This window comes from Crotalus tigris, unplaced genomic scaffold (genome assembly GCF_016545835.1).
Source record: "Crotalus tigris isolate CLP2741 ecotype Arizona unplaced genomic scaffold, ASM1654583v1 scf7180000017628.32516253702:7417878, whole genome shotgun sequence".
Lineage (NCBI taxonomy): Eukaryota > Metazoa > Chordata > Lepidosauria > Squamata > Viperidae > Crotalus > Crotalus tigris.
Genome location: NW_024096523.1, coordinates 5135402 through 5157144, shown reverse-complemented (window position 1 = coordinate 5157144; position 21743 = coordinate 5135402). Strand labels below are relative to the sequence as shown.

Here is a 21743-nt window from a genome sequence, read left to right as displayed (position 1 = left end):
GTAAGGCGTAGGTTCCTATCTATGAATTCCCATTTAAATGTAAAGGTTTCCCCTGTTCAGTTGAATCTGATTCTAGGGGGTGGTGCTCATCTCCATTTCTTAGCCAAGAGAGCCAGCCTTGTCCAAAGACGTTTCCGTGGTCATGTGGCCAGCATGACTATACACCAAGGCACACGGAATGCTGTTACCTTCCCACCAAAGTGATACCTATTTATCTACTCACATTTGCATGCTTTCAAACTGCTAGGTGGCCAGGAGCTGAGGCAAGTAACAGGAACTCACCCCCATCACGCATCACTTGGGTCTCAAACTCGGTTGTCAACTGTCTAGCTCAGGGGTCTTCAAACTTGGCACTTTTATGTGGACTTCAGCTCCCAGAATTCCTCAGCTAGCATGCCTGGTCTAGCTGATAAGCTCAGCATCTTTAACTGCTGAGCCATCGCGCCCCCTGGCTTCCCATTTTAATGCTCTTATTTGGAGATGTCACAACTGAAACCTGGGACTTTATCCATGTAAAATGTATGCTGTACAACTGGTTGTATTTCCATTAGGAAAATCTAATATAAGTTATTCCTAAACCTGAAGTTTATTCATGAGACTGATTGTTAGAGTTTAAGAGCTAAACTATTCAGTTGTGGTGACTATCTTCTCATCACACAGCTGACCCGGTTAGCAACTCTTCTGCAAAAAATAACTTCATGGATGCATGATCACAGCTGTCCCAAGCAAATGGAAAATCTTTGTTAGGATCCCAGCTGCCACAGCATTTTAACTGTCAGGGTTACACATTTACAAAGGTCAGCAGCAGCCAGAATGGTAGGGATAAAAAGTAATCGTAGAGGCAGGATTCCTAAAAAAAAAAAAAAAAGCCTCATTTTTTCAGGATTGCTCTGAATCTCCATTTCTCTGTCAGCAGGAAGAAGGGAGGGTTAACTCTCTCTTCCATGTTTGTCCAACATGGTTGACCAGGGAAGAGTAGCTTAATTTAAAACAATAAAGAGCTATTCCAGGCTAAAACTGAACCCCTAGAGCCCATGGTTAAGCAGGTTATAGGTTGGCATAACATATCAATTCTGCTCATATCCCAGTTAAATATAAATATAACTAGTTTTCCCCCTGAAATACATAGATTTATTTTTAATCAGTTTGTTTCTCTTTATGTTTGTGTTTGAGTCAATATTTACTCAAGTCTGTGCAATTTTCTTAGTGACATTTCTTGGAAATAGTCTTCCTAAGGGCCGAGAGGGAGGGATTGGTTCAAAGCCATCCAGCTGGCTTGGGTGCCTAAGGGAGGACTATAACTCACAGACTCCCAGTTTTTAGCCTGGTGCTTTTAGCCAATGCACCAAACTGGTTCACTGCTGAATTGTTTGGATGTTAAGAAGTTTTTATAAGAGCCAAGTCAAAACCTCTTTCTTCTTCATTTCCCATGGGACTTGAATTCAATGCTCTGGAGTCTTGTTAGAAGAAGACAATCCTTCAGATATTTTCGCTACCATGTTGCCTCTTAATAATCTCTTTTTAAGGCTAAACGTATCTTAATGCCTTCAGCTTTTTTGTAGGAGCTCATTAACTAACAGAGGTTTGGAATGGCAGTCTAATTATGCCAGGAAGGTATTGTTCCTTGCAAGCCATGTTTTCAGACAAGTTTCATTTTTACAGGAGCTGCTACTTATGCTTTAAGAAAATAATATAGCTCTTAATCTCTAATGCCCTAAAGTGCTCTGGACTCAGGGCCAATCTTGTCTGCCAAGCTGTCTAGGACTGTAATTTTCCTAATACGCAGATGCTGGTTTTTATATATATATATATATATATATGTTTTCTGAGGTTTTCGCGGGTATTTGTATATAGGTCTTTGGTTGTTCGGGTTTTCTCCCGCGTAAAATTGGAAGTGTCTTGGCAACGTTTCGACGAAGTCACATTCGTCATCTTCAGGCTGGTGTTTTTAGCTTCTTGCTTTGAGCAGCAATGTGTGGTTTTAGCTGTTTCTTCCTTTTAACTGCCAGTGAGGGTATGAACTGATTGGATGGGAGCTTGGCTGTGTTCTGATTGGGTGGAGGTGTGTTCTGAATGGTTAGGGGCTTGGCTGTGCTCTGATATATTTATAATTTATTTATATTTATATATATATTTAGGTTTTTGCTAACAAAGAATAAAGAGAGAATGGTATAGCTATTTCGAGTTCCTTTAACTCTCATCAGCCAAACTTACTCTTCTGGGATTCGAACCTGGGCTATCTGCATGTTAGGCAGATGTTATAACCTCTAAGCCACGGGTTCTCTCCCACTCTGTTAGCTATCAGGAGAGAGACAGGGGGAGGAGATTTTTACCTTGAATGAACACCCTGTCAGCCCAAATATGGGAGAAAGAAATCTTCTTTCTTTTCTTTTCTTTTGCCTGTATCAGCTCAATCTAGAGCCATCCACAAGCAGCAGTCACTAACTGTGACATCATTTTACATTTTTAGGTTTTTGCTAACAAAGAATAAAGAGAGAATGGTATAGCTATTTCGAGTTCCTTTAACTCTCATCAGCCAAACTTACTCTTCTGGGATTCGAACCTGGGCTATCTGCATGTTAGGCAGATGTTATAACCTCTTAAGCCACGGGTTCTCTCCCACTCTGTTAGCTATCAGGAGAGAGACAGGGGGAGGAGATTATTACCTTGAATGAACACCCTGTCAGCCCAAATATGGGAGAAAGAAATCTTCTTTCTTTTCTTTTCTATATATATACCAGCATCTGCGTATTAGGAAAATATATATATAGTCAGGTTCCATAGGCCAAACAAAATACAAACAGTTCTCATCTTACAATCATTCATTTAGAGATTGTTCCAAGTTACAACAGCACTGAAAAAAGCCACTTATGACTGGTCCTCGTACTTATGACTATTACAGCATACCCATTGTCACATGACCAAAATTCAGGCATTTGGCAACCAACATGTATCGGTGGCTATGGTGGTGCAGTGGTTAGAATGCAGTATTGCAGACTAACTCTGCCGGCTGCCAGGTGTTCGATCCTGACCAGCTCAAGGTTGACACAGCTTCCCATCCTTCCAAGGTCAGTAAAATGAGGACCCAGTTTGTTCGGGGGTAATACGCTGACTCTGTAAACCACTTAGAGAGGGCTATAAAGCAGTATATAAGTCTAAGTGCTATTGCTATATATTTATGAGGGTTGCAGCATCTGGGTGTCATGTGGTTGCCACTTATAACCTTTCTAGCTGGCTTCTGACAATCAAAGTCAATGCGAGAAGCTGGATTCACTTAATGGCCATGTGTGAGTCACTTAACAGCTGCAGTGATTCACTTAACAACCATGGCAAAAAAAGGTAAAATCAGGCGTGACTCGTTTTGCAACTGTCTTGCTTAGCAGTGGAAATTCTGTTCCAGTCGTGATTGTAAGATGTATTTATGTGAGGGATCACAATATCCAAAGAACATCTGCCCTGCCCCCCCCCCCACGCTCCTATAGGCAGGGCATGCTCTAGGTTCCTTGTTTTAAATCTTGCCATCTTATAGGACCTAGGAAGGGTGTCTTTTCTAGGGTTGCCCCTGTTCTCTGGGACAGTCTCCCTTCTGGTAAAATAGATGACAGGCCTCAACTATTCTCATCTTTAAGAACTCCATTAGGACCGGATTCTTCCCCCAGGACTCGGGATCTGATTTAGTAGGAGTATCCTGGTGATTGTTTTCTTATGTACCTGGTTGTCGTAATAGGTTAGATATTTTTATTGGCAAGCAAAGCCCTGATAAAAGGCTTTATTTCAAATGTTAACTTTAGAATCAATGAAGAACAGGGACTTTTCTGTAGTGGCCCCTGAATACTGGAATATACCAAAAGCCAGGCCTATGGAAATCCACTGGCAGTATATTTTACAGTGATGGACACTAGTTCTCTAAGGGGACTGAGGCCAAATTCTTGGAAGCTTCTAACCATGACGTCTTTCTAAAATTTCCATCTTATTGATGGCAGGATTAAGAGGAAATATTGCCTCTGAAGAGTAGTAGAAAGAAAGATCTATTCTGCGGAAACATTTGATGTAGAAAATGGAATATTGTCTTAGATCAGAAGTGGGCTAAAGGCCACATTTGGATTCACTTGGGTCTACCAATACTGTAGCCCAGAGGTCCCCAACCCCCAGTCCGTGGACTGGCACCAGGCTGCGGCATGCCAGAAACCGGTCTGCGCAAACAAGCAAAGCCCCATCCACGGGATGCAGGCAGTACATGAAACCAGGCCCCCTCCGGCCCGCGGAAAAACCTCTCTCCATGGAACCGGTCCCTGGTGCCCAAAAGGTTGGGGACCTCTGTTATAGCCGCCTTTCAAGAATTACTGGCTGGAATCAGAGCAAATAAAGCTGCATATGGCTTTCTTTCCAGTTTCAGTTTAAGAACTACAGGTAGTCCTCAACTTACCACCACAATTGAGCCCAACATTTCTGTTGTTAAATAAGACATCTGTTAAGTGAGTTTTGCCCCATTTAAAACCTTTCTTGCCACAGTTGTTAAGTGAATCACTGAAGTTGATAAGTTAGTAACTAGGGTTATTAAGTGAATCTGGGTTCCTTGTAGACTTTGCTTGTCAAAGGTTGCAAAAGGTGATCACATGATCTTTTGACACAGCAACAGTCATAAGTATGAGTCAGTTGCCAAGCATCTGAACTTTGATCACGTGATCATGGAGATGCTACAAAGGTCATAAGTGTGAAAAGCAATCATAAGTCACTTTTTTCAATGCTGTTGTAACTTTGAATGGTCACTAAATGAACTGCTGTAAATCGAGGACTATCTGTATAGTGAAGATGATTGTTTATCAGTTCCAAATTCATCCTGTGTCATGTAAAAAACTAATAATATTGATAACAATTGCTAAAGCCTTCCGGCTGGGAGTTATATTGGTCCATGATTTTCCACACTGCACTTGCCTGACAGATGTTTGGGTAGATCTAATACAGCTGTTTTTCCACAATTATATACAAAATGTTCTCTATCAAGATGTCTGCTGGTCACCATCCTTGGCAGCTCAACCCTTTTCAGCAGCTTCCTGAAAAACCGTGGGGCTTTCAGTCCCTCTCTCCCCTCATTGTGTTCTTTTTACACAATGTGGTTGTTTATGTGTACAATCTGTTTTGGAAACATGTTTAGAAAGACCCTTGAGGTATCACTTAAATAAACAGTCTACAGGAAGATGCTGAGTCTTTCCAGCATCCGATTCATGATGGAACTGATTGGGATCTGTTTTTCTTTCTCTCTCATTTGCGCTCTCTCTCTCTCACTCACTCTCTCTCTCTCTCTCTCTCTCTCACACACACACACACACACACACACACACACACAGACTCTGAAGAGGCTCTTTTTTGTTTTGGCCTCCTTCAGTGAATAGAACCTGCCCCCAATGCCTTGCCCCATAACAAAGGCAGAGAGGCGAATATAGATAATTGCTCCTCCAAGGCCATTCATGTACTCTGGATGAAAAAAGAAGGGGGGGGGAGATGTCTCAGTTTCCCTGGCAACTTGCCACGATGATGATTGGCAGCTAGAGAGCAAAGGTCACGGGAGAGGCAGGTGCAATATCTCCCCTCTGCCTGGGCCCATTTTGAAATGATTCATTGCCATCAGCAGTTGCCCCCTCCCCCAAGTAGGACAATTAAGGGCAACTCCCGCTTAAAATTGGCACGTGCTGGGCGGACATCAATGTGTGTGAGTGGGGGGGGGGAAAGATGGGTATTTCTTGGGAGCTGGCAGTCTGTGGGCAGGGAGCTGTGTGTTGTGTGTTTCCAAGCTGCTAAAAAGGTTGAGATTAAGGGAACTGGGGCAGTTTCGAAAGGTCTCCTCCTTCCTGGAGGAAGACCCCAAGGTAGCTCAGGAGGGCAGAGTCATCCCAAAGATGCCAACATTGCTGGGTCTTTATGATGGGGGGGACGGTGGTAGGGTGAGGTGCGGAGGGCCAGCAGAGCAGCCTTTTTTGTAGCTAGAGTTTGTGTTTTCTTTATTGTTTCTTGGCAACTGCAAAAGGCAAGCAGGAATGTGTTGAAGGAGCAGGGATGAAACACCTTTCATCCTGAACAACTCCGAAGTTGGGCATGTTTCGACTACCAGAGGCGTTGCCACTTTGATTTGGTTGCTTGTTCTGGTTTTTAAGTAGAATTAAGTAAAAACAGGCAGCTGAAAATTGCTATTTGGTTGGTACCATCTGGGGAAGGGTAAGGAAGGTTGGGCAGAGAGTGACTGGCCCAAAGTCACCAGCTTTCATGCCTAAGGCTGTTCTAGAACTCACAAGTCTCCTTGTGATTGGCCCAAAGTTACCCAGTCAGCTTTCATTGCTTTAAAGTAGAATTTGACCTCATGGTTTCCTGCTTTCTATCCTGGTGCCTTCACCACTAGACCAAACTGGCTTTTTGCTTTACCCAGCACCCCAAAAGATGAGCGTGATAAAGATGGATGAAGTGGCTCATTGTGGCACCATTGTACTAGCCAAAAGAGGCAGTCCTGCAAAGGAAATCAAAATATAAGAAAGGAAGTATACATCAGATTGCCCAACTAATTTAAGACATGAACAGAGAACTAGCAAACCCATTTTCTGGATTCACACAATACATTGAAGTATTCATTAACCAAACAGAGTAAGGCCACAGATGACATTAAGCTACAAAAGCATGAACCAAGCTTAAAACTATGTGGACGTAACCTAGCGTTTACTGACCGGATGCCCTTCCTGATGCCTATGCTTTGTTCACAGCAGATATTTTCTCTTTGCGCCCTAATAGAGAAACGTTTGTTGCTGCCTAAGATTGACCTCTCAGTCTTGAACTTCTGAACGGGAGGCAAGCGTCTTCACCTCTAGGCCACCGTGCAACTAAGGCAGGGGTCTTCAAACTTGGCCCATTTATGATTTGTGGACTTCAACTGGCTGAGGAATTCTGGGAGTTGAAGTTCACAAGTCATAAAAGGGCCAAGTTTGAAGACCCCTGCACTAAGGGGACAGATAGAATACTATTCAAAATTGAAAGCCTAGATACAAAATAGTCCTCTACTCACAGCCATTCCTTCAATGACCGTTCCGAGTCACTGAAAAAAGTGATTTATGAACAGTTTTCACACTTTTGACTGTTACAGCATCCTCACAGTGATGTGACCATACTTGGGGTGCTTGATAAAAACCGGCATGTATTTATGATGATTGCAGCATCCCAGGATCCTGGAATTGTGCTTTGCAATCTTCCTGGGGAGTTTCTGATAAGCAAAGTCAATGGGGGAAGCCAGATTCACTAAATGACCACATGATTTGATTAACAACTTCAGTGATTCGCTTTACAACCAAGGCAAAAGGGTCAGCCAATGGGGCACAACCCACTTAACAACTATCTTGCTTAGAAACAGAAATTTTGGGTTCGATTGTGGTCATAAGTCGAGGACTACCTGCATAAATAATTCTGCTTTTTCGGTTGATATCAGACTTCTGTTATTTAAATGGCACAAAGTTACTCAATCTGTTTTCTACTAATATGGTTTTATATTATTTTATATCACTATCTTTTTATTACAAATAGTCCTCAACTTATGACCCACAACTAAGACAAGGATTTCTATTGCTAAGTGATGCAGTTGTTAAATGAGTCTTCACATGACCACACACATTTTCTGCCATGGTTGTTAAGCGAATCATGTGATTGTTAAGCAAATCCAGCTTCCTCCAATGACTTTGTTGTCAAAGGCTGGTTGGGAAAGTTATAAACGTTGATCACATAACACTGGGATTCAGCAACTGTTTTAAGTACATGCCAGTTGCCAAGCACCCGAATTGTGATCATGTGACCACAGGGATGCTGTGATGGATGTTAAGCGCAAGGACCGGTCAAAAGTCACCCTTTTTAGCACTATTGTGCCCTCAAACAGTTACTAAATTGTTATAAATTGAGGACCATCAAAATATACAGTAAAAATAATTGAGCAGCAGACTGAATTTTCGTCCTGATTTCCAGGCATTTTTTATTTTATTTTTTTTGCAACATGAAATTGATCCAACTCCTATCCTACCTTGGTGAGATAGCAGGGTTGAAGCTTCCAAGAAGAAAGCCCAATTCCCAACATCATCCATTTTTTCAGGGCAGGAGGAAATGAAGAGAAATATTGATCAGGAAAGGCCTAGGAAGTGTCCTGGGGTGACTCATTGACAGAAACCTTACTTCTTATCAATGATTGACTTAAAAGGTCCAAAACCACATCTGCACATCATGTCCGAAGATAAAACTGCTCTAGTGGGAACAGAGCTCTATAGGCTTGAGAAATTGAGTGGGGAGGTCTTCTCCAAGAGGTTCGTTCAAGAGAGAGGAAGCTGTCATGAATAACAAAGAAGAAATTATATTAGAGCATTGGTGATCTGACTGAAAAAGGGTTAAACAAATCTATGACTTGAGAACATCTAGTGTTAAGGACAACTTAAAAATGTTTTGCCAAAGGAAATATAATAAATGATATAAGTAGACTTACAAAGCAGTTGTATGTCTGGCTTGTTTGTCAGTTGGTGATATTAATACATTTGAACCCATAAGGCTGGACCATTTGGCATTTTGCACTGCTCCTCTGGGATCTGATTTACAACTTCCAGCATTCCACACCTGTGGCATTGCTGGCTGAGGCTGCTAGAACTGGGCGTTCAGTAGGATCTGGAGTGCCCCAGGTAATTCACCCTTAATTGCCAAGACAGACTCTGCGGAACTAAAGGCTAACTTTATTCCAGGGAAACTGTTAGCACTTTCCTATGCCTTTCAAGCCTGAGGCTATAGTTTTCTCTTCATATGAAAGCTCAGGTTCAGGTTTTTGCATAGTCCCTGTAATTTTCCAGCTATGCAGAAAAGATTAGAAGATCTTTAAATCAACACACTAGCAAGATCGGGTGGTATTGAAGAACTGCTGGCTTTCCTTTGGACAGGTGCTGGAACAACAAGTCTTAGAATTAGTTCAATCATGATTATCTGTCCTGAGCTGTCCATGGTTCTGAAAATGCCTACTGTACCTGAGAACAGACCAGCTTTGTCTCTCATAGCATCTGACTTTAAGGACAGAATTAAAACCGGAATAAGGCTTGTTAAAGCAGAGATGTGGCAGAGTTATTTCTAGGAGGACAAGATTTAGTTTCATTCTGGACACAGATCTAAGCTAAATAAAATGTTTATAGCTAGTCTAACTTTTGCTGAATGTTCCTCCTTTGATGGCAACACCTCCCACCTTAGTGCCACTGCTGTGCCACTAAGTATTCCCTAGTATGCTTTTTGGGAACAGAGGCTTTGGGGAAAGAGAGAGAATGTTTTCATGTATTTGTTATGCAGAATAGGACTCTGTTTCTTCAGCTGCATCACATAAACATGAGGTTTTAGTATCTGCTTGGAAAATCAGATAATGCACAAACCAGTTTTTTGATTTTGCAATGTCAAATGTGAGATTCGCCAGGTGTTCAGCAATGTTCCTGCTTGTACTGCTTCAGGCTATATTATTATTTGATTTGTACATTGGTTGTACAAATTGTACAGTCTAACAAAGTACCAAATTAACACACTCTCTCTCACCACCCCATTTCATTGAGATTGACTCCATAGCCAAATTCCTTGATGGCAGTGAATGATGGGTTGTGTAGCCCAATTAGCTGAGGACTGTGGATGTTGGATGCTGTAGCCCATCTCCTTATCTAGAGTGCCAGTTTATCTTTTGAAAAAACAATGTTGGCAATGAACCTTAGCCAACATGGCAACCATCTTGAAAATATTCACCTTGTAAGCCACTCACAGTTGCCTTGAATTGTGAGATGGGCAGGCATATAAATCAATCAAACAAACAAATATTCAAGCCCCTCAGCATAGTAGCCATTTATGAGCACTAACAAAATGTTCTCAAGATCCTAGGTGGATTATCAGCCCCTACTGATAATAAGTTATAAGCCTGCAACAATCTTAGCTGTTCTTTCATGCAGAGTTTCCCTTTTGCTTCTGCCAATAAAATTCAACATCTGCACAGTAGATGAGCTGCATTTAGTGACCATGGCAAGAATGTACCTGTGTCCCAGAATACTGCTGTCCATCAGGGGAGGGGAAGGAGAAGGGGTGTTCATGATGGGACATCATAACGGAGATCAGACTCTGGCTGTTTGGGAGATTTTGACAGACAGATCACATCAGTCTTCTCTGACAGGTTTCCTTCTAGTAGCCATTAAACATGCTGAGATATTCCCCACCAGGGAGGGGAAAAAATCGATAGCTCCTGTCCACATCCCAGAGGAGAGGAAGACAGCATGCTGCTTCTAGGAGCAATCTGTTATTTATATATTCTGTTCCTCAGTATGGTTAAATACCAAGCCTTGGTCTCTGCTCCTTACTCCCTGCAGAGGCCCCTAGAGCTTTGCACATCCCATCCTCTGGATGTGGCAGAAAGAAATAGCATAGCATTTATTGATCACTCCAAGGGCGACAGACCTCCTGTTTGTCCAGATCCATCTGGGATCCTGTTTCCGTAGTTCAGAAACAATGAGCTTTTCCTCCAGGGAGGTGTTTCCCTCTTTCCCTCCTTGCTGGGATTTTTGCAGGTAAGGGAGAAGACTAAAACCAAAGCATTATTTTTAAACAATTGCATTTGGTGTTCAAATGTTAAGGCAGGGCCCTTATTTCCAATTTGCATTCCCGGGATCTGAAGTTTGAAGCCACCTTTGAGTTGTAATTCTGAGGCTATTAGGAAAATAGGCTTCTGATTCTGTCTCTTATTCTTCCTGGCCTGTACAGATTCAGCTAGATGTCTGAAGGGCAGCTAGAAAGGTCAGGGATGAATTTAGAGGTGGACACTTTACTATGGAATCTCTCCATCCATCCATTCATCCCATTCCAAAAGTTGCAAATTGGAATTGTAGATCTGCTCCACTGATCAGCTAGGAGAGCTACTATATCTTCTGGGCAGGGACAGTGGAGAGAAGATTCCTTAGAGCTTCAGGATAAAGGGTCCAAGGTGGAGGAGACATTTGCTTTTCTTGTGAGCCCTACCCAATTCTTCCCTGCCACTGGAAAATATTTGAGGAGAACATATATGGGTGTTCAGCATTGGTGCTGAGTAGGCACTCACTATAGCCTGGAAGTAGGACAAGAAAAGACTTTCCTTGGGACACTTTTCCTCACCCTGCAACCCTCCAAATGGGTGGAAATGCTATTTCCATCATCTTCTGCAACTTTGCTTCCTTAGGATGGTTTTAGGGGAGACTGGCTGAACCCTCCCATCTTCTCAGCTTGAATGGGCTGAGAGACAAAGTTGAGGCATGCTGGCTGAGGAATTCTAGGAGTTGAAGTCCACAAGTCATAAAAGGGCCATGTTTGAAGACCCCTGCTCTAACCCAACTGTATTAGAAAGCAGTCTCAGAACCCCTTTATAAATACAGTGGTACCTTGGCAGCTGAACTGCTTTGAAACTCATTGAATTTGGTATGCAACACATTTTGACCCAAAACGTTTGCCCCGGTACTCATTGTTTGTTTGGCACTCAATGCACAAGCTTGGACTTGTCGATGTTGGCAGCCTTGTGACTCACTACATTATTCCTTATGGGAAAAATTTATTCGGTACTCATCATTTTTGGTACCTCCCAGAACCAAGTAATGTTAAATACCGAGATGTCACTGTATAAAGAATGTGTGCATTCTGGCGATATTCTCATAAGAATATCATATCCTCATATATGAACCTAGAAAGTTAATTTTAATCTTGCTTGTTTATTTGTTTTTTTCAGGGTATTATATATGTACTATTAATGTCCAATATCCAGTATTAACTGTCTGTTTTTGAAATTGTGGTGGATATATATGTGTGTGTGTTTACTTAAATAAGCAGAAATACGGTATTTTCTACAAAACAGGGTTGGAATCCTACACAGTATCTTCAAAAGCAAGAAAAGGACATAAAATTGAGTAACAAAACATTGATGAAATACAAGAGGGCCTAACTTAGAGACATCTAAAAATACTTGGTTTACTTGGAAGATATCAAAGGTTCAGGTCCCCTGCTTGAGTTATTTAGAGAAAATGCTTATGAGAGCCAATCCCATTACCTTCTGATCATGATTTGGATATTGACTGTTCCTCTTGAATTAGAACCAATGAAAATTCCTAGGAGTGCCGCTTCGATCATTGCAAAATTTCTCAGATAGTTTAAGAAGCAGAAGGATGTTGTGTGAAAGCAGCCATTTACTCTCCATTAGAAGCCCCAGCAAGTCCTCTTTCTTTCTTCTTTCTCTCCTTCCCTCGATGCAAAGCTGACTTCCACTGCTCTTTTCCTGCCGCAGCGTCTCTGCTGACGCCAGGCTCAGCTGGGTTCCAGTTAATTAACCATGTTGTCTTATCGGCTCTCTTGCACACATCATCCAGACTGCATGCGAATTAACTCTGCCTGCGATAAGCCTCATTGTACTTAGCCCTGGAGAGCCACACGCTTCCTTCTCAGACTTCCTTCCCCTGACATAAACAATCCAGCTTCCCTCAGCCAAAAAGCCTCCTGAGCTGTCCATGATTCCTTTGAAGTGGGCAGGGCCATTAATGGCACGGTTGGAAAACTGAGCTGCATTTCCTCTCTCCCCCCCCACTTCATCTCCCAAGGCCACCTTCTTCCCCAATCAATCTACAGAGTGTCCTCAAACTAATCACAGTTGGTACCAGAATTTCCATTGCCAAGCAAAGGCAGTTATTAAATGAGACATGCCCAATTTCCCCCCCTTTTTTCCCTTAGTTGTTAAGCGAACCACTGCAGTTATTAAGTGAATCATATGGCTGTAAAATGAATCTAGCATTCCTGGTTGACTTTGCTTGCTGGAAGCCAGCTGGGAAGGTTGCAAATGGTGATCACAAGACCCTGGGATGCTGCAACTGTTGTAAATACATGCCGGTTGCCAAGCAACCCAGTTTTGATCACATGACCGTGGGGATACTGCAGTGGTTTTAAGTAAATCCCTTTTTAAAGTGCTGTAACTTCGAATGGTTGCTAAATGGGTGGTTGTAAAACAAGAACTATTTGGCCCCTCTTTCTGCCTCTGCTTCCCCGCTAGTCTCTGCTAAACACATCCTATGGAAGCATTGGATGGCATTTTTGTAGCTGCACCTTTCCAGACCTTTGATGGATGGAGAGAAATGGTACTTAGCTTTCTGTCCCAGTCCAGGGAAGCCCCAGGGAAGCCGTGCATTTAAGAGATAGGGGGGTTTAATGGTATGTGGAAATGACCTTGGGAGACAGAAGAGCTGCCGACTGAACAACCAGTGTGTAAAAGATATCTCAGCTCACAGAAGGAGGGAGCGTGGGGAAAGCATTTCAGAAGGATCCTCCTTAGTTTTCTGGAGAGTAGAAGGAAAGGAGGGGAGAAACATGTTCAGTTTTGCAAGATTCTGTTTATGTAACCTTGCAAGAAAAAGTTAATGCTCCCCGTTGTCGTCAAGACTGCCTTGAAGAGGGGACTAGCTGGCAATGTTCATCTGAGTCTTCTAGCGTTTTGTTCATGGGATGTAATGAAAAAAAAAACTTTGCCATTGCCCAAGTAATATCCTCTTCTTCCACACAATAGTTCTTAAGTGAAGATGGGAACACATCAATACAGAATAGCATTAGAGCCCAAAGAAAAAGATGTAAGTGGTGCATTTGTCTCCTGAAAATGGCTGGGGAATTCTGGGAATTGAAGTCCCTACACCTTCAAATTGTAAAAGTTGTGGTACATTAGAGAAATGGTGGAAGAAGTAGTGTGGAACTGCTTAAGCAGAATAATAGACTTGGAAGGTACCTTGGGATTCAAATATGTGAACAACTGGTTCTCTGTGTGGCTGCTGCTTAGTTCAGGGGTCCCCAACCCCCGGTCCATGGGCCGGCACCGGGCCGCAGCATGACAGAAACCAGTCCACACAAACAAGCAAAGCCCCATCTGCAGGATGCAGGAAGCATGTGAAACCACACCCCCTCTGGTCCGCAGAAAAACTTCTCTCCACTGAACCTGGGTACCTCTCCTGGTACCCAAAAGATTGTTCTAGTCCAACCTTCTGCTCTGGCAGAAAACCCTACACCATTTCAGACAAATGGCTGTCCAGTCTCTTCTTTAAAACTTTCAATGTTGGAGCATTCACCACTTCTGGAGGCAGGTTGTTCCACTGGTTAATTGTTCTGTCTGTAGTTCTAGGTTGCTTCTCTCCTTGGTTAGTTTCCATCCGTTGCTTCTTGTCCTGCCTTCAGGTGCTTTGGAGAATAGCTTGACCCTCCCTCTTCTTTGTGGCAGCCCCTGAGATACTGGAACATGGCTATCATGTCAACAGAAAGTTATATCTGCCCCCTGGAGATTGCAAGAAAAAGTCTTGTTTGGAAGTATCTGTCTTAAATACAGGTTTCAATGGCACTGAAATAAGCGATTTATTATCTTTTTTTTTACAACCATTGCAGCATCCCCATTGATCACATGATCAAAATTCAGATACTTGGCAACTGGCATAACAGTTTCTATGTCCCAGGTTTATGTAATCACTTTTTGTGACTTTCTGACAAGCAAAATCAATGGGGAAGCCAGATTCACTTAACAACCATGTTACTAGCTTAATGACAATGAATCACTTACAACTGGCAAGAAAGGTCGTAAAATGGGGCAAAACTCTCTTAACAGCTGTCTCACTTAGCAACAGAAATTTTGGGCTCAGTTGTGGTCATAAGTCAAAAACTACCTGTACAATATAGAAAGTCATATTAAAAGGAGCTGGTGTGAAGAATCAAATGCGTGGATTGCAGATTTGGGGGGGGGGTTATATTGTTGGTAGAAATCAGGATCGTAGTCATTAACAATTAATAGTGTTCCATTATACTGCCCACCTCATTCTTTAGCTTTGAGCTTTAACTCTGCTTTAACTCTGAATTAATGCATCTTACTGAAACAACCTGGAAGCTTTGGATGAAGGAACTCTGCAAATAGACAGGGATCTTGGGGGCCCTCAAGTGGCCACATACAGTAGGCCGTGGCAATCCTTCTGGGCAATCATGTTTCAAATCAGAAACATTCCTTAAAAACTATTAAAACATATCAAAATCTTAGGACAGAGGTGGGGAATGATGGCCCCTTTATAACTTGCACACTTCAACTCCCAGAATTCCTGTTGAACTCCACAAGTCAGAGAAGGGCCATCAGTCCCCACCCCTCCCTTAGGACAACCTTTGCTGAGTTAACTGCTTTTTAGATAAGGTGGACCTCAACTCTCTGGATTCTCAGCAAAAAGAGACTGCTGGGAAGGGGTTCGTACATCTGGAGCAGTGTCTCTCAGCCTTGGCAGCTTTAAGATGTGTGAGGTTCCCTAGCTTGCTGGCTGGGGAATTCTGGGAGTTGAAGTCCACAAGTCATAAAAGGGCCAAGTTTGAAGATCCCTTCTCTAGGGCTTCTGAGTTACATTGCTGAAAATTGGTGTTGAAACTGGAAACATCTGAACAGTCTATTATGATTCTTAGTAGCATTGTTCCAAAAATTGAAGACATTTGACTCTGACTCCAGCCTAAGTGGAGAAGAGGAACTGTACTGGTTTGTATCATTGCCTTATCCATTACAGGTAGTCCTTGACTTACAGCCATAGTTTAGTCATAGGTAGTCCTTGACTTACAGCCATAGTCAAAGTTACAACAGCACTGAAAAAAATAACCTACAACTGGACTGTGATCAGAATTTAGGTGCTTGACAACTGGCATCTATTTAAAAGGTTGCATCAAAGGTTGATCAGAGATATCTGATCACCATTTGTAACCTTCCCAACCGGCTTCTGACAAGCAGAGTCAATGGGGGAAGCTAGGTTCGCTTAACCAGCACATGATTCACTTAACAACTGTAGTGTTTTACTTAACAGTTGTGGCCAAAAAGTTTGTAATTATTGAGTGAGAGAGACTCATTTAACCGTCTTGCTTAGCAACAGAAATTCCGGTCCAGTTATGGTTGTAGGTTGAGGATTACCTGTATTGTCTAGGGCAGGGGTCCTCAACCTTGGCAACTTTAAGACTCGTGGACTTCAACTCCCAGAATTCGTCAACCAGCTTTGGCTGAAGAATTCTGGGAGTTGAAGTCCACAAGTCTTAAAGTTGCCAAGGTTGAGGACCCCTGATCTAGGGCTGTTAAAAAGAAAACTCCTTGGCTATATCTCCATACTGCATTCATTTTCCAGTACCTTGATGGAAACATATGAAAAACAAAATAAGGAGCTGCACTCCATTCCCCAAGCACTATGAAAATCCTTCCTGCCCTAACAATACTTTTGATTGCAGCTCCCACTTTTCCTAGCCAATATTCAGAGCCACAAGCACCAGAAACTTTTCTCTTTATGAGTGCTGGCCTTCTTAAAAACGTTAATTCTCTTCCCCAACTCTGAAATTCCAACATGAATTGGATATTGCAAGGAGGAGGGAGAACTTGGAAGTTCTTCGTTGTGCTAACTATAAAAGTAAATGTAAGCCATTTTTCCAGGTTCTCTTGCTTGTGAAATCAATATTTATTTGAAATATTTCAAAGAAATTGTAAATTAAATGATCTTCCTTGTCTCAGTGTCATAAAAGGGATCTGGAATACGCAGGCTCTTATCTAGAAGTCACATTTGGCAAACAGAGAGGTTGGTGAGTGATGATAAGTTACAAGGATCTTTAGTGCTCTCTGAGCTTGGTTGTTTTCTTATAGATGTTTCATTCCCAAACTAGGTAACATCATCAGTGCTAGCACTGATTATTTATTCAAGATGGACAGTGATTAATATTTATATGTTACTTATATGTAAGGGTATAGACCTATACATATGTTGTATATAGTATGTTTAAATGTGTGTTATGTATGTGTACATTTTGAGAGCAAGCAACTAAATTTCATTTTTAATGTGTGCCATTGTGCCCACAGTAAAAAACGAATATAAAGGTTATCCATCTATCTAGCTATGATGTTGCCTAATTTGGTAATGAAACATCTGCAAGAATACCACCAAGCTCACAGAGCATCAAGGATCTCTCATTTCAATCCTGAGCTACAAATATTTTCTTGTATTGGTAACCTAGAAGTAAAAAACGTGAGCATAAATGACTCTTCCTTTCATGACTCTGCAGGGAGACAATATTTCAAACTGTTCTTTACTTAAAAGCATTTCTGCCTCTTCTTTGGCAGGAGCTGGCTAAGAAGCAACTGGGACCAATAACGACTGAGATTCGGGAGGCTGGCGAATTCTACTACGCCGAAGATTACCACCAACAATATCTGCACAAAAACCTGGATGGCTATTGTGGCCTGCAAGGCACTGGTGTGGCCTGCCCCGTAGGCAAATGAGAGTTCCCCAATGGGAGTATCCTTGGGAGCTACGGTAATCATAACCCTTGAACAGTTACTATGGCACCCGGCGGCCTAGCATCTTCGTAATTCAACTGTGATTTAGCAATGGGGGCCTTTGTTCCCTTCTTTTATGTCTTGTAGGACCCTGTAAGATTTGGGGATCAGGTCAAAAATGGGCAGCCTGCTGGACGAATTTGCTGTGGATGTTAATACTTTGTGTGGGAGAGATAGATATAATTTCCATCCAACGCAGATGTTTGGGATCGCCTGACAAGGGGCTGATAAATATACATTATGCATTTATCCTTTTCCTTACCATCCCTAAGAAAACTGATGGAGCCATCTGTGATTCCTCCATCTTTGCAGTGAATTTGGTTATCCAGCACAGGCAGTCCTCAACTTACAACCACACTTGGGACTAGAATATCCATTGCTAAGCAAAATAGTCACTAAGTGAATCATGCCTGATTTTACAATCTTTTTTGCCTTGGTTGTGAAGCAAATCACTACAGTTAACTGAATCGTGCAGCCGTTAAGGGAAGGTCACAAATGAAGGTCCCATGAGGGTCCCATCACATGAGCCTGGGACGCTGCAACCATCTTCTATACATGCCAGGTTGCCCAGCACCCAAGTTTTGATCTCGTGACCATAGGGATGTTGCGAGAGTTGTAAGTACAAATATTAGTTGTAAGTCACCTTTTCAGTGCCTTTGTAATTTGAAATGATCACCAAACATGTAAGTCAAGAACTGCTGCATTGGTCCCAACCCACTTCCTTATCTTGCCCTCTGTCTGGGTTGGTAGGGCTTAGAGAAAGAAAACTCTGTATACCCAAACTTTGCTCTTTTGATCTGTATCTGCAATAGTGGCAAATATCTGTAGCTCGGTTGTAGGATGATAAAGGCTCGTTCTCTGAGCTTGTGGATTGGTTTCTGAATGTTTTGATACCAGGCTAGGTAACATCCTCAGCTGAGTTCAGGGGATGTCAGAGTTCTGTTTATAAGGGCTTCGGGTGTGGGTGTGTCAAGTGAGGGTCTTGTGATGGCTCAGGTGTGAATCATCAGTGAGAGGCTTGTGATGGGTCTTGGTTACATCAGGCCAGGGTCACTGACACTGACATCCCCTAAACTTCGCTGAAGATGTCACCTAGCCTGGTAATGAAACTTTCAGAAACCAACCCACAAGCTTGGAGAACGAACTTTCACCCTAATTCTAAATCTGGCACTTGCAATGAAAATCTACCTGTCACGCTACCTTCAATCTACCTCTGCCCAATGGATCTTTACATACTAAATTCTTCGACAAGGTGCTTATGAGCTGAACAGATCTATAGGCATCCCTTTTGGCTTGGGACCACTTTCCCATCTCTCTTCATTTTTTTTACAAAATGCATTTAAATATCATTTCTCTTTTTAGTTACATTTGCTTGCTTTCTAGGAAATGAGAAGTTTTGTCTTGTACAATGGACAATTTTGGGGACAATTGTAAAGAATTGGCAGTTCTTTTGAGAAAGGTGGAAGCTCTTCCTTATGAAAGACGTTTGGCCAAAGTTCCCTTTAAAGCGCTTAGTTGCCCTCCACCACCAAATTTTGGACCCTCATTCTAGTGTTTTACTAAAGCTACAAAACCATTGGACAGAGACCTATCTGCTCCACAGATGCCTTACAAAGTTGGGGTGCCCTCCAGCTGTCTGGAATTCCCTAGTCAACAATGCCAGTGCTAAGAATTTGGGAGGGGGTCCCCACATTTCTGGAGGATACCTATTTCTAGCCAACAGTCATACACTCTATTCCACACCTAGGAAGTTCTGATCAGCTCTCTTATTCTTGGTTGGCCATGAATGCAACTATGTCTTCAGGAATCCATTAGAGTTGAGCGACCGATAAATGAAATAAATAGGTATATTTCAGTGTGAATACTAAGCTGTGTGTCTAAATTTAGTGTGGTGCAAAGAACATACCACTTGCCTCGTCATCATGCCAGTAGTGAACACCACCTGGTGTAGAGCTGATTCTCTCTATGCCAAGCTCTGGTTCTTCTGTTAGGCAGAAACAGATTTTGCACAAAGTCCTTTCCTTCTTTTCAAAGCAGGAAACCACATCATTTCACAAAAGTGCTTTGAAACAGAGTACCTCTGTTGTGAAGTTGAATTTGGAATTAAGCATTCTTTAAAGTAGAGCTTTTATAGCCCCCTGGCCACATCCAGCCCTCTGGCCTTCTCTCAAGCCTGCGTGGATCACTTTTATTTTGAAAGTGACTGCCTTCAAAACTAATTTAATTTACATATGTGCATGCATGCATGTCTACACACCTCACAGCCCTATTGGTTTGGCCCTTCACACAGTTCCAGTTTCTCATGTAGCCCCTTGGGAAAGTGTATTACCCACCCCTGCTTTGAAGAGATGCAGAGTCCTGGTGTGGTGGAATGTGGTCTGGATTCCCAGGGGAGAGGGGCTGCATTCCAGAGCAGCAAAAGACAGCAAAGTTTAGATAGTGGGAGAAAGAGTTAAAACAGCTGCTCTGTAAGTGTTCTCAGAGTATATTTAATGGTGCAAGTAGCTGCTTCAGTTTGTCAAGATTTCTGTCTGTAGGTGAAGAACCATAAAGGAAAATGCTTAGAAGAACCTCAACATGTGTTTCTTAGTTTTTGGACCCTGACACCTGTCAATTGCTCTCTGTTTTATCCAATTCCTGTACTTTTTGTTAGGACATTAAAATTGCCTTGTTCCCAAGCCTGAATTTCATGATTGTAACACAATCTCTCTGATATTAACATGCAACACACAATTTAAAATGTATATGCTATTCATGGTAAATATCAAGTATCAAATTACTTGCAAGGCAATTCAGATTTTTGGAAGGTTGTGTTTTTTTTGTTTTTTGTTTACTTAAGTAATGATATGCAGTACTGTTTTCTGCAGTCAGGTTGGAATCCTATATCTTAAAAAAACAGAATCCTTATACAGAAAAAAATGGTGCCACAAGAGGCAGGATCATCCACTTTGAGGAAACTCAAATATTTGCAAAAGTATAAAGTATCTTGGAGTAGGAAGGACTTACTGCACAGCTGGTGGTTTCGCCTCACTGCTTACATGATAAACCGCATTTTTGTATAGTATGATGGGCAGGCAAGTCAGCTTAGCTTCCTGCCAGTTGGCCAGCTTAGCTTCCAAGCCAGCTGGCCAATGCAGAGCACCAAAATTGGCAGCTAGCTGGCAGCCTTCGCATTTCCTTATTCTTCTCTTGGTTCATGTGCTTTTCTCAGTAAGGTGGAAAGGAGACCCCAGCAGGCTTCCCTGGGAAGGGAGGGAGGTTGTGTGTGGCATAGCCATGTTATTGTTATTGCAACAATAACCACAGTGCCTTTCCATATCGGGAAGAGAGGACCATCACAGGAGAATCCTCATGAAAACAGACTGCTACAACACTCCCAAAATGCAGCAAAATTCTGAGTGCAACTTTTCCCCTGGCACAAGAGCTGAGTCAACTTCTGAAGCTCACCGGAAACTGCAGAGATTCATGGGGCTATACAAAGCAAATCAGCCTCAGAGCTACACAGAGTCCTTGCCTTATGACCAAACTGGGACCAGAATTTCTGTTGCTAAGCAAGGTGGTCATTAAGTGGGTCGCACCTTCTATGTTTGCTATGGTGGTTAAGCGAATTGCTGCAGTTGTTAAGTGAATGGCAGGTTCGTTAAGAAAATCTGGTGTTCTGTATTGACTTTGCTTGTCAGAAGCTGGCTGAGAAAGTCACAAATGGTGACCACTTGACTCCGGGATGCTAAACTGTCATAAATGCACATCGGTTGGCAAGCACCCAAATTTTGATTGGAGATGCTGTCGTGGTTGAGGATTGGTCATAAGTCAGTCTTTTCAGTGCCATTGTAACTGAGCAGTCGCTAAATGAATAGTTGTAAGTTGGGAACATCATTCGCCTGCATGGAAGGGCCCCGAAGATGCTTAGGTTACAGGTGTGATTGTGACTCTAGTGGCTATTGGTAGAAGAAAGAGAATTGGAAGAGAATGTCCCATGATAAGACATGATAGGCAGGGCAAAAAGCAACGGATGGAAACTGATCAAGGAGAAAACCAACCTGGAACTAAGAAGAATTTTCCTGACAGTTACAACAATTAATCAGGCGAATGGTTTGGCTTCAGAAGTTGTGGGTGCTCACTCACTGGAGGTTTTAAGAAGAGATTGGACAGCCATTTGTCTGAAATGGCATAGGGTTCCTGCTTGAGCAGGGGGTTGGACTAGAAGACCTCTGAAGTCCCTTCCAATTCTTGTTATTCTGTTATTCTGACTTGACTCACTGATTTCCCAAGCAGGCACTCACAGGTGGGACTTCAGAGTAGGCCAACTTCTGTTCATCAAGTGTTGGTTATACAACCCATCAGTGTGCTC

General features: G+C 42.4%; 1 protein-coding gene and 1 long non-coding RNA gene across 3 annotated transcripts in view; one reads left to right on the top strand and one right to left on the bottom strand.

The window, feature by feature from the left end:
• Nucleotides 1–21516, top strand: part of LOC120304124 (mitochondrial peptide methionine sulfoxide reductase-like) — a 49205-nt gene extending 27689 nt beyond the window's left edge. Inside the window, 1 exon segment of the mRNA XM_039334296.1 lies at nucleotides 17177–21516. Coding sequence (XP_039190230.1) covers nucleotides 17177–17335 — 159 coding nt within the window. The 3' untranslated portion in view covers nucleotides 17336–21516.
• Nucleotides 5440–12544, bottom strand: LOC120304125. Of its 2 annotated transcripts, XR_005555636.1 has the most exons (4): nucleotides 12089–12544; nucleotides 10060–10147; nucleotides 8048–8345; nucleotides 5440–6499 (listed from the first exon to the last, which is right to left on the bottom strand). It is a non-coding gene; the product is annotated as an uncharacterized LOC120304125 (long non-coding RNA). The 2 variants fall into 2 exon arrangements; XR_005555635.1 differs by lacking the exon at nucleotides 5440–6499 and having other exon boundaries at nucleotides 7995–8345; nucleotides 12089–12525.
• Nucleotides 21517–21743: the final 227 nt, after the last annotated feature.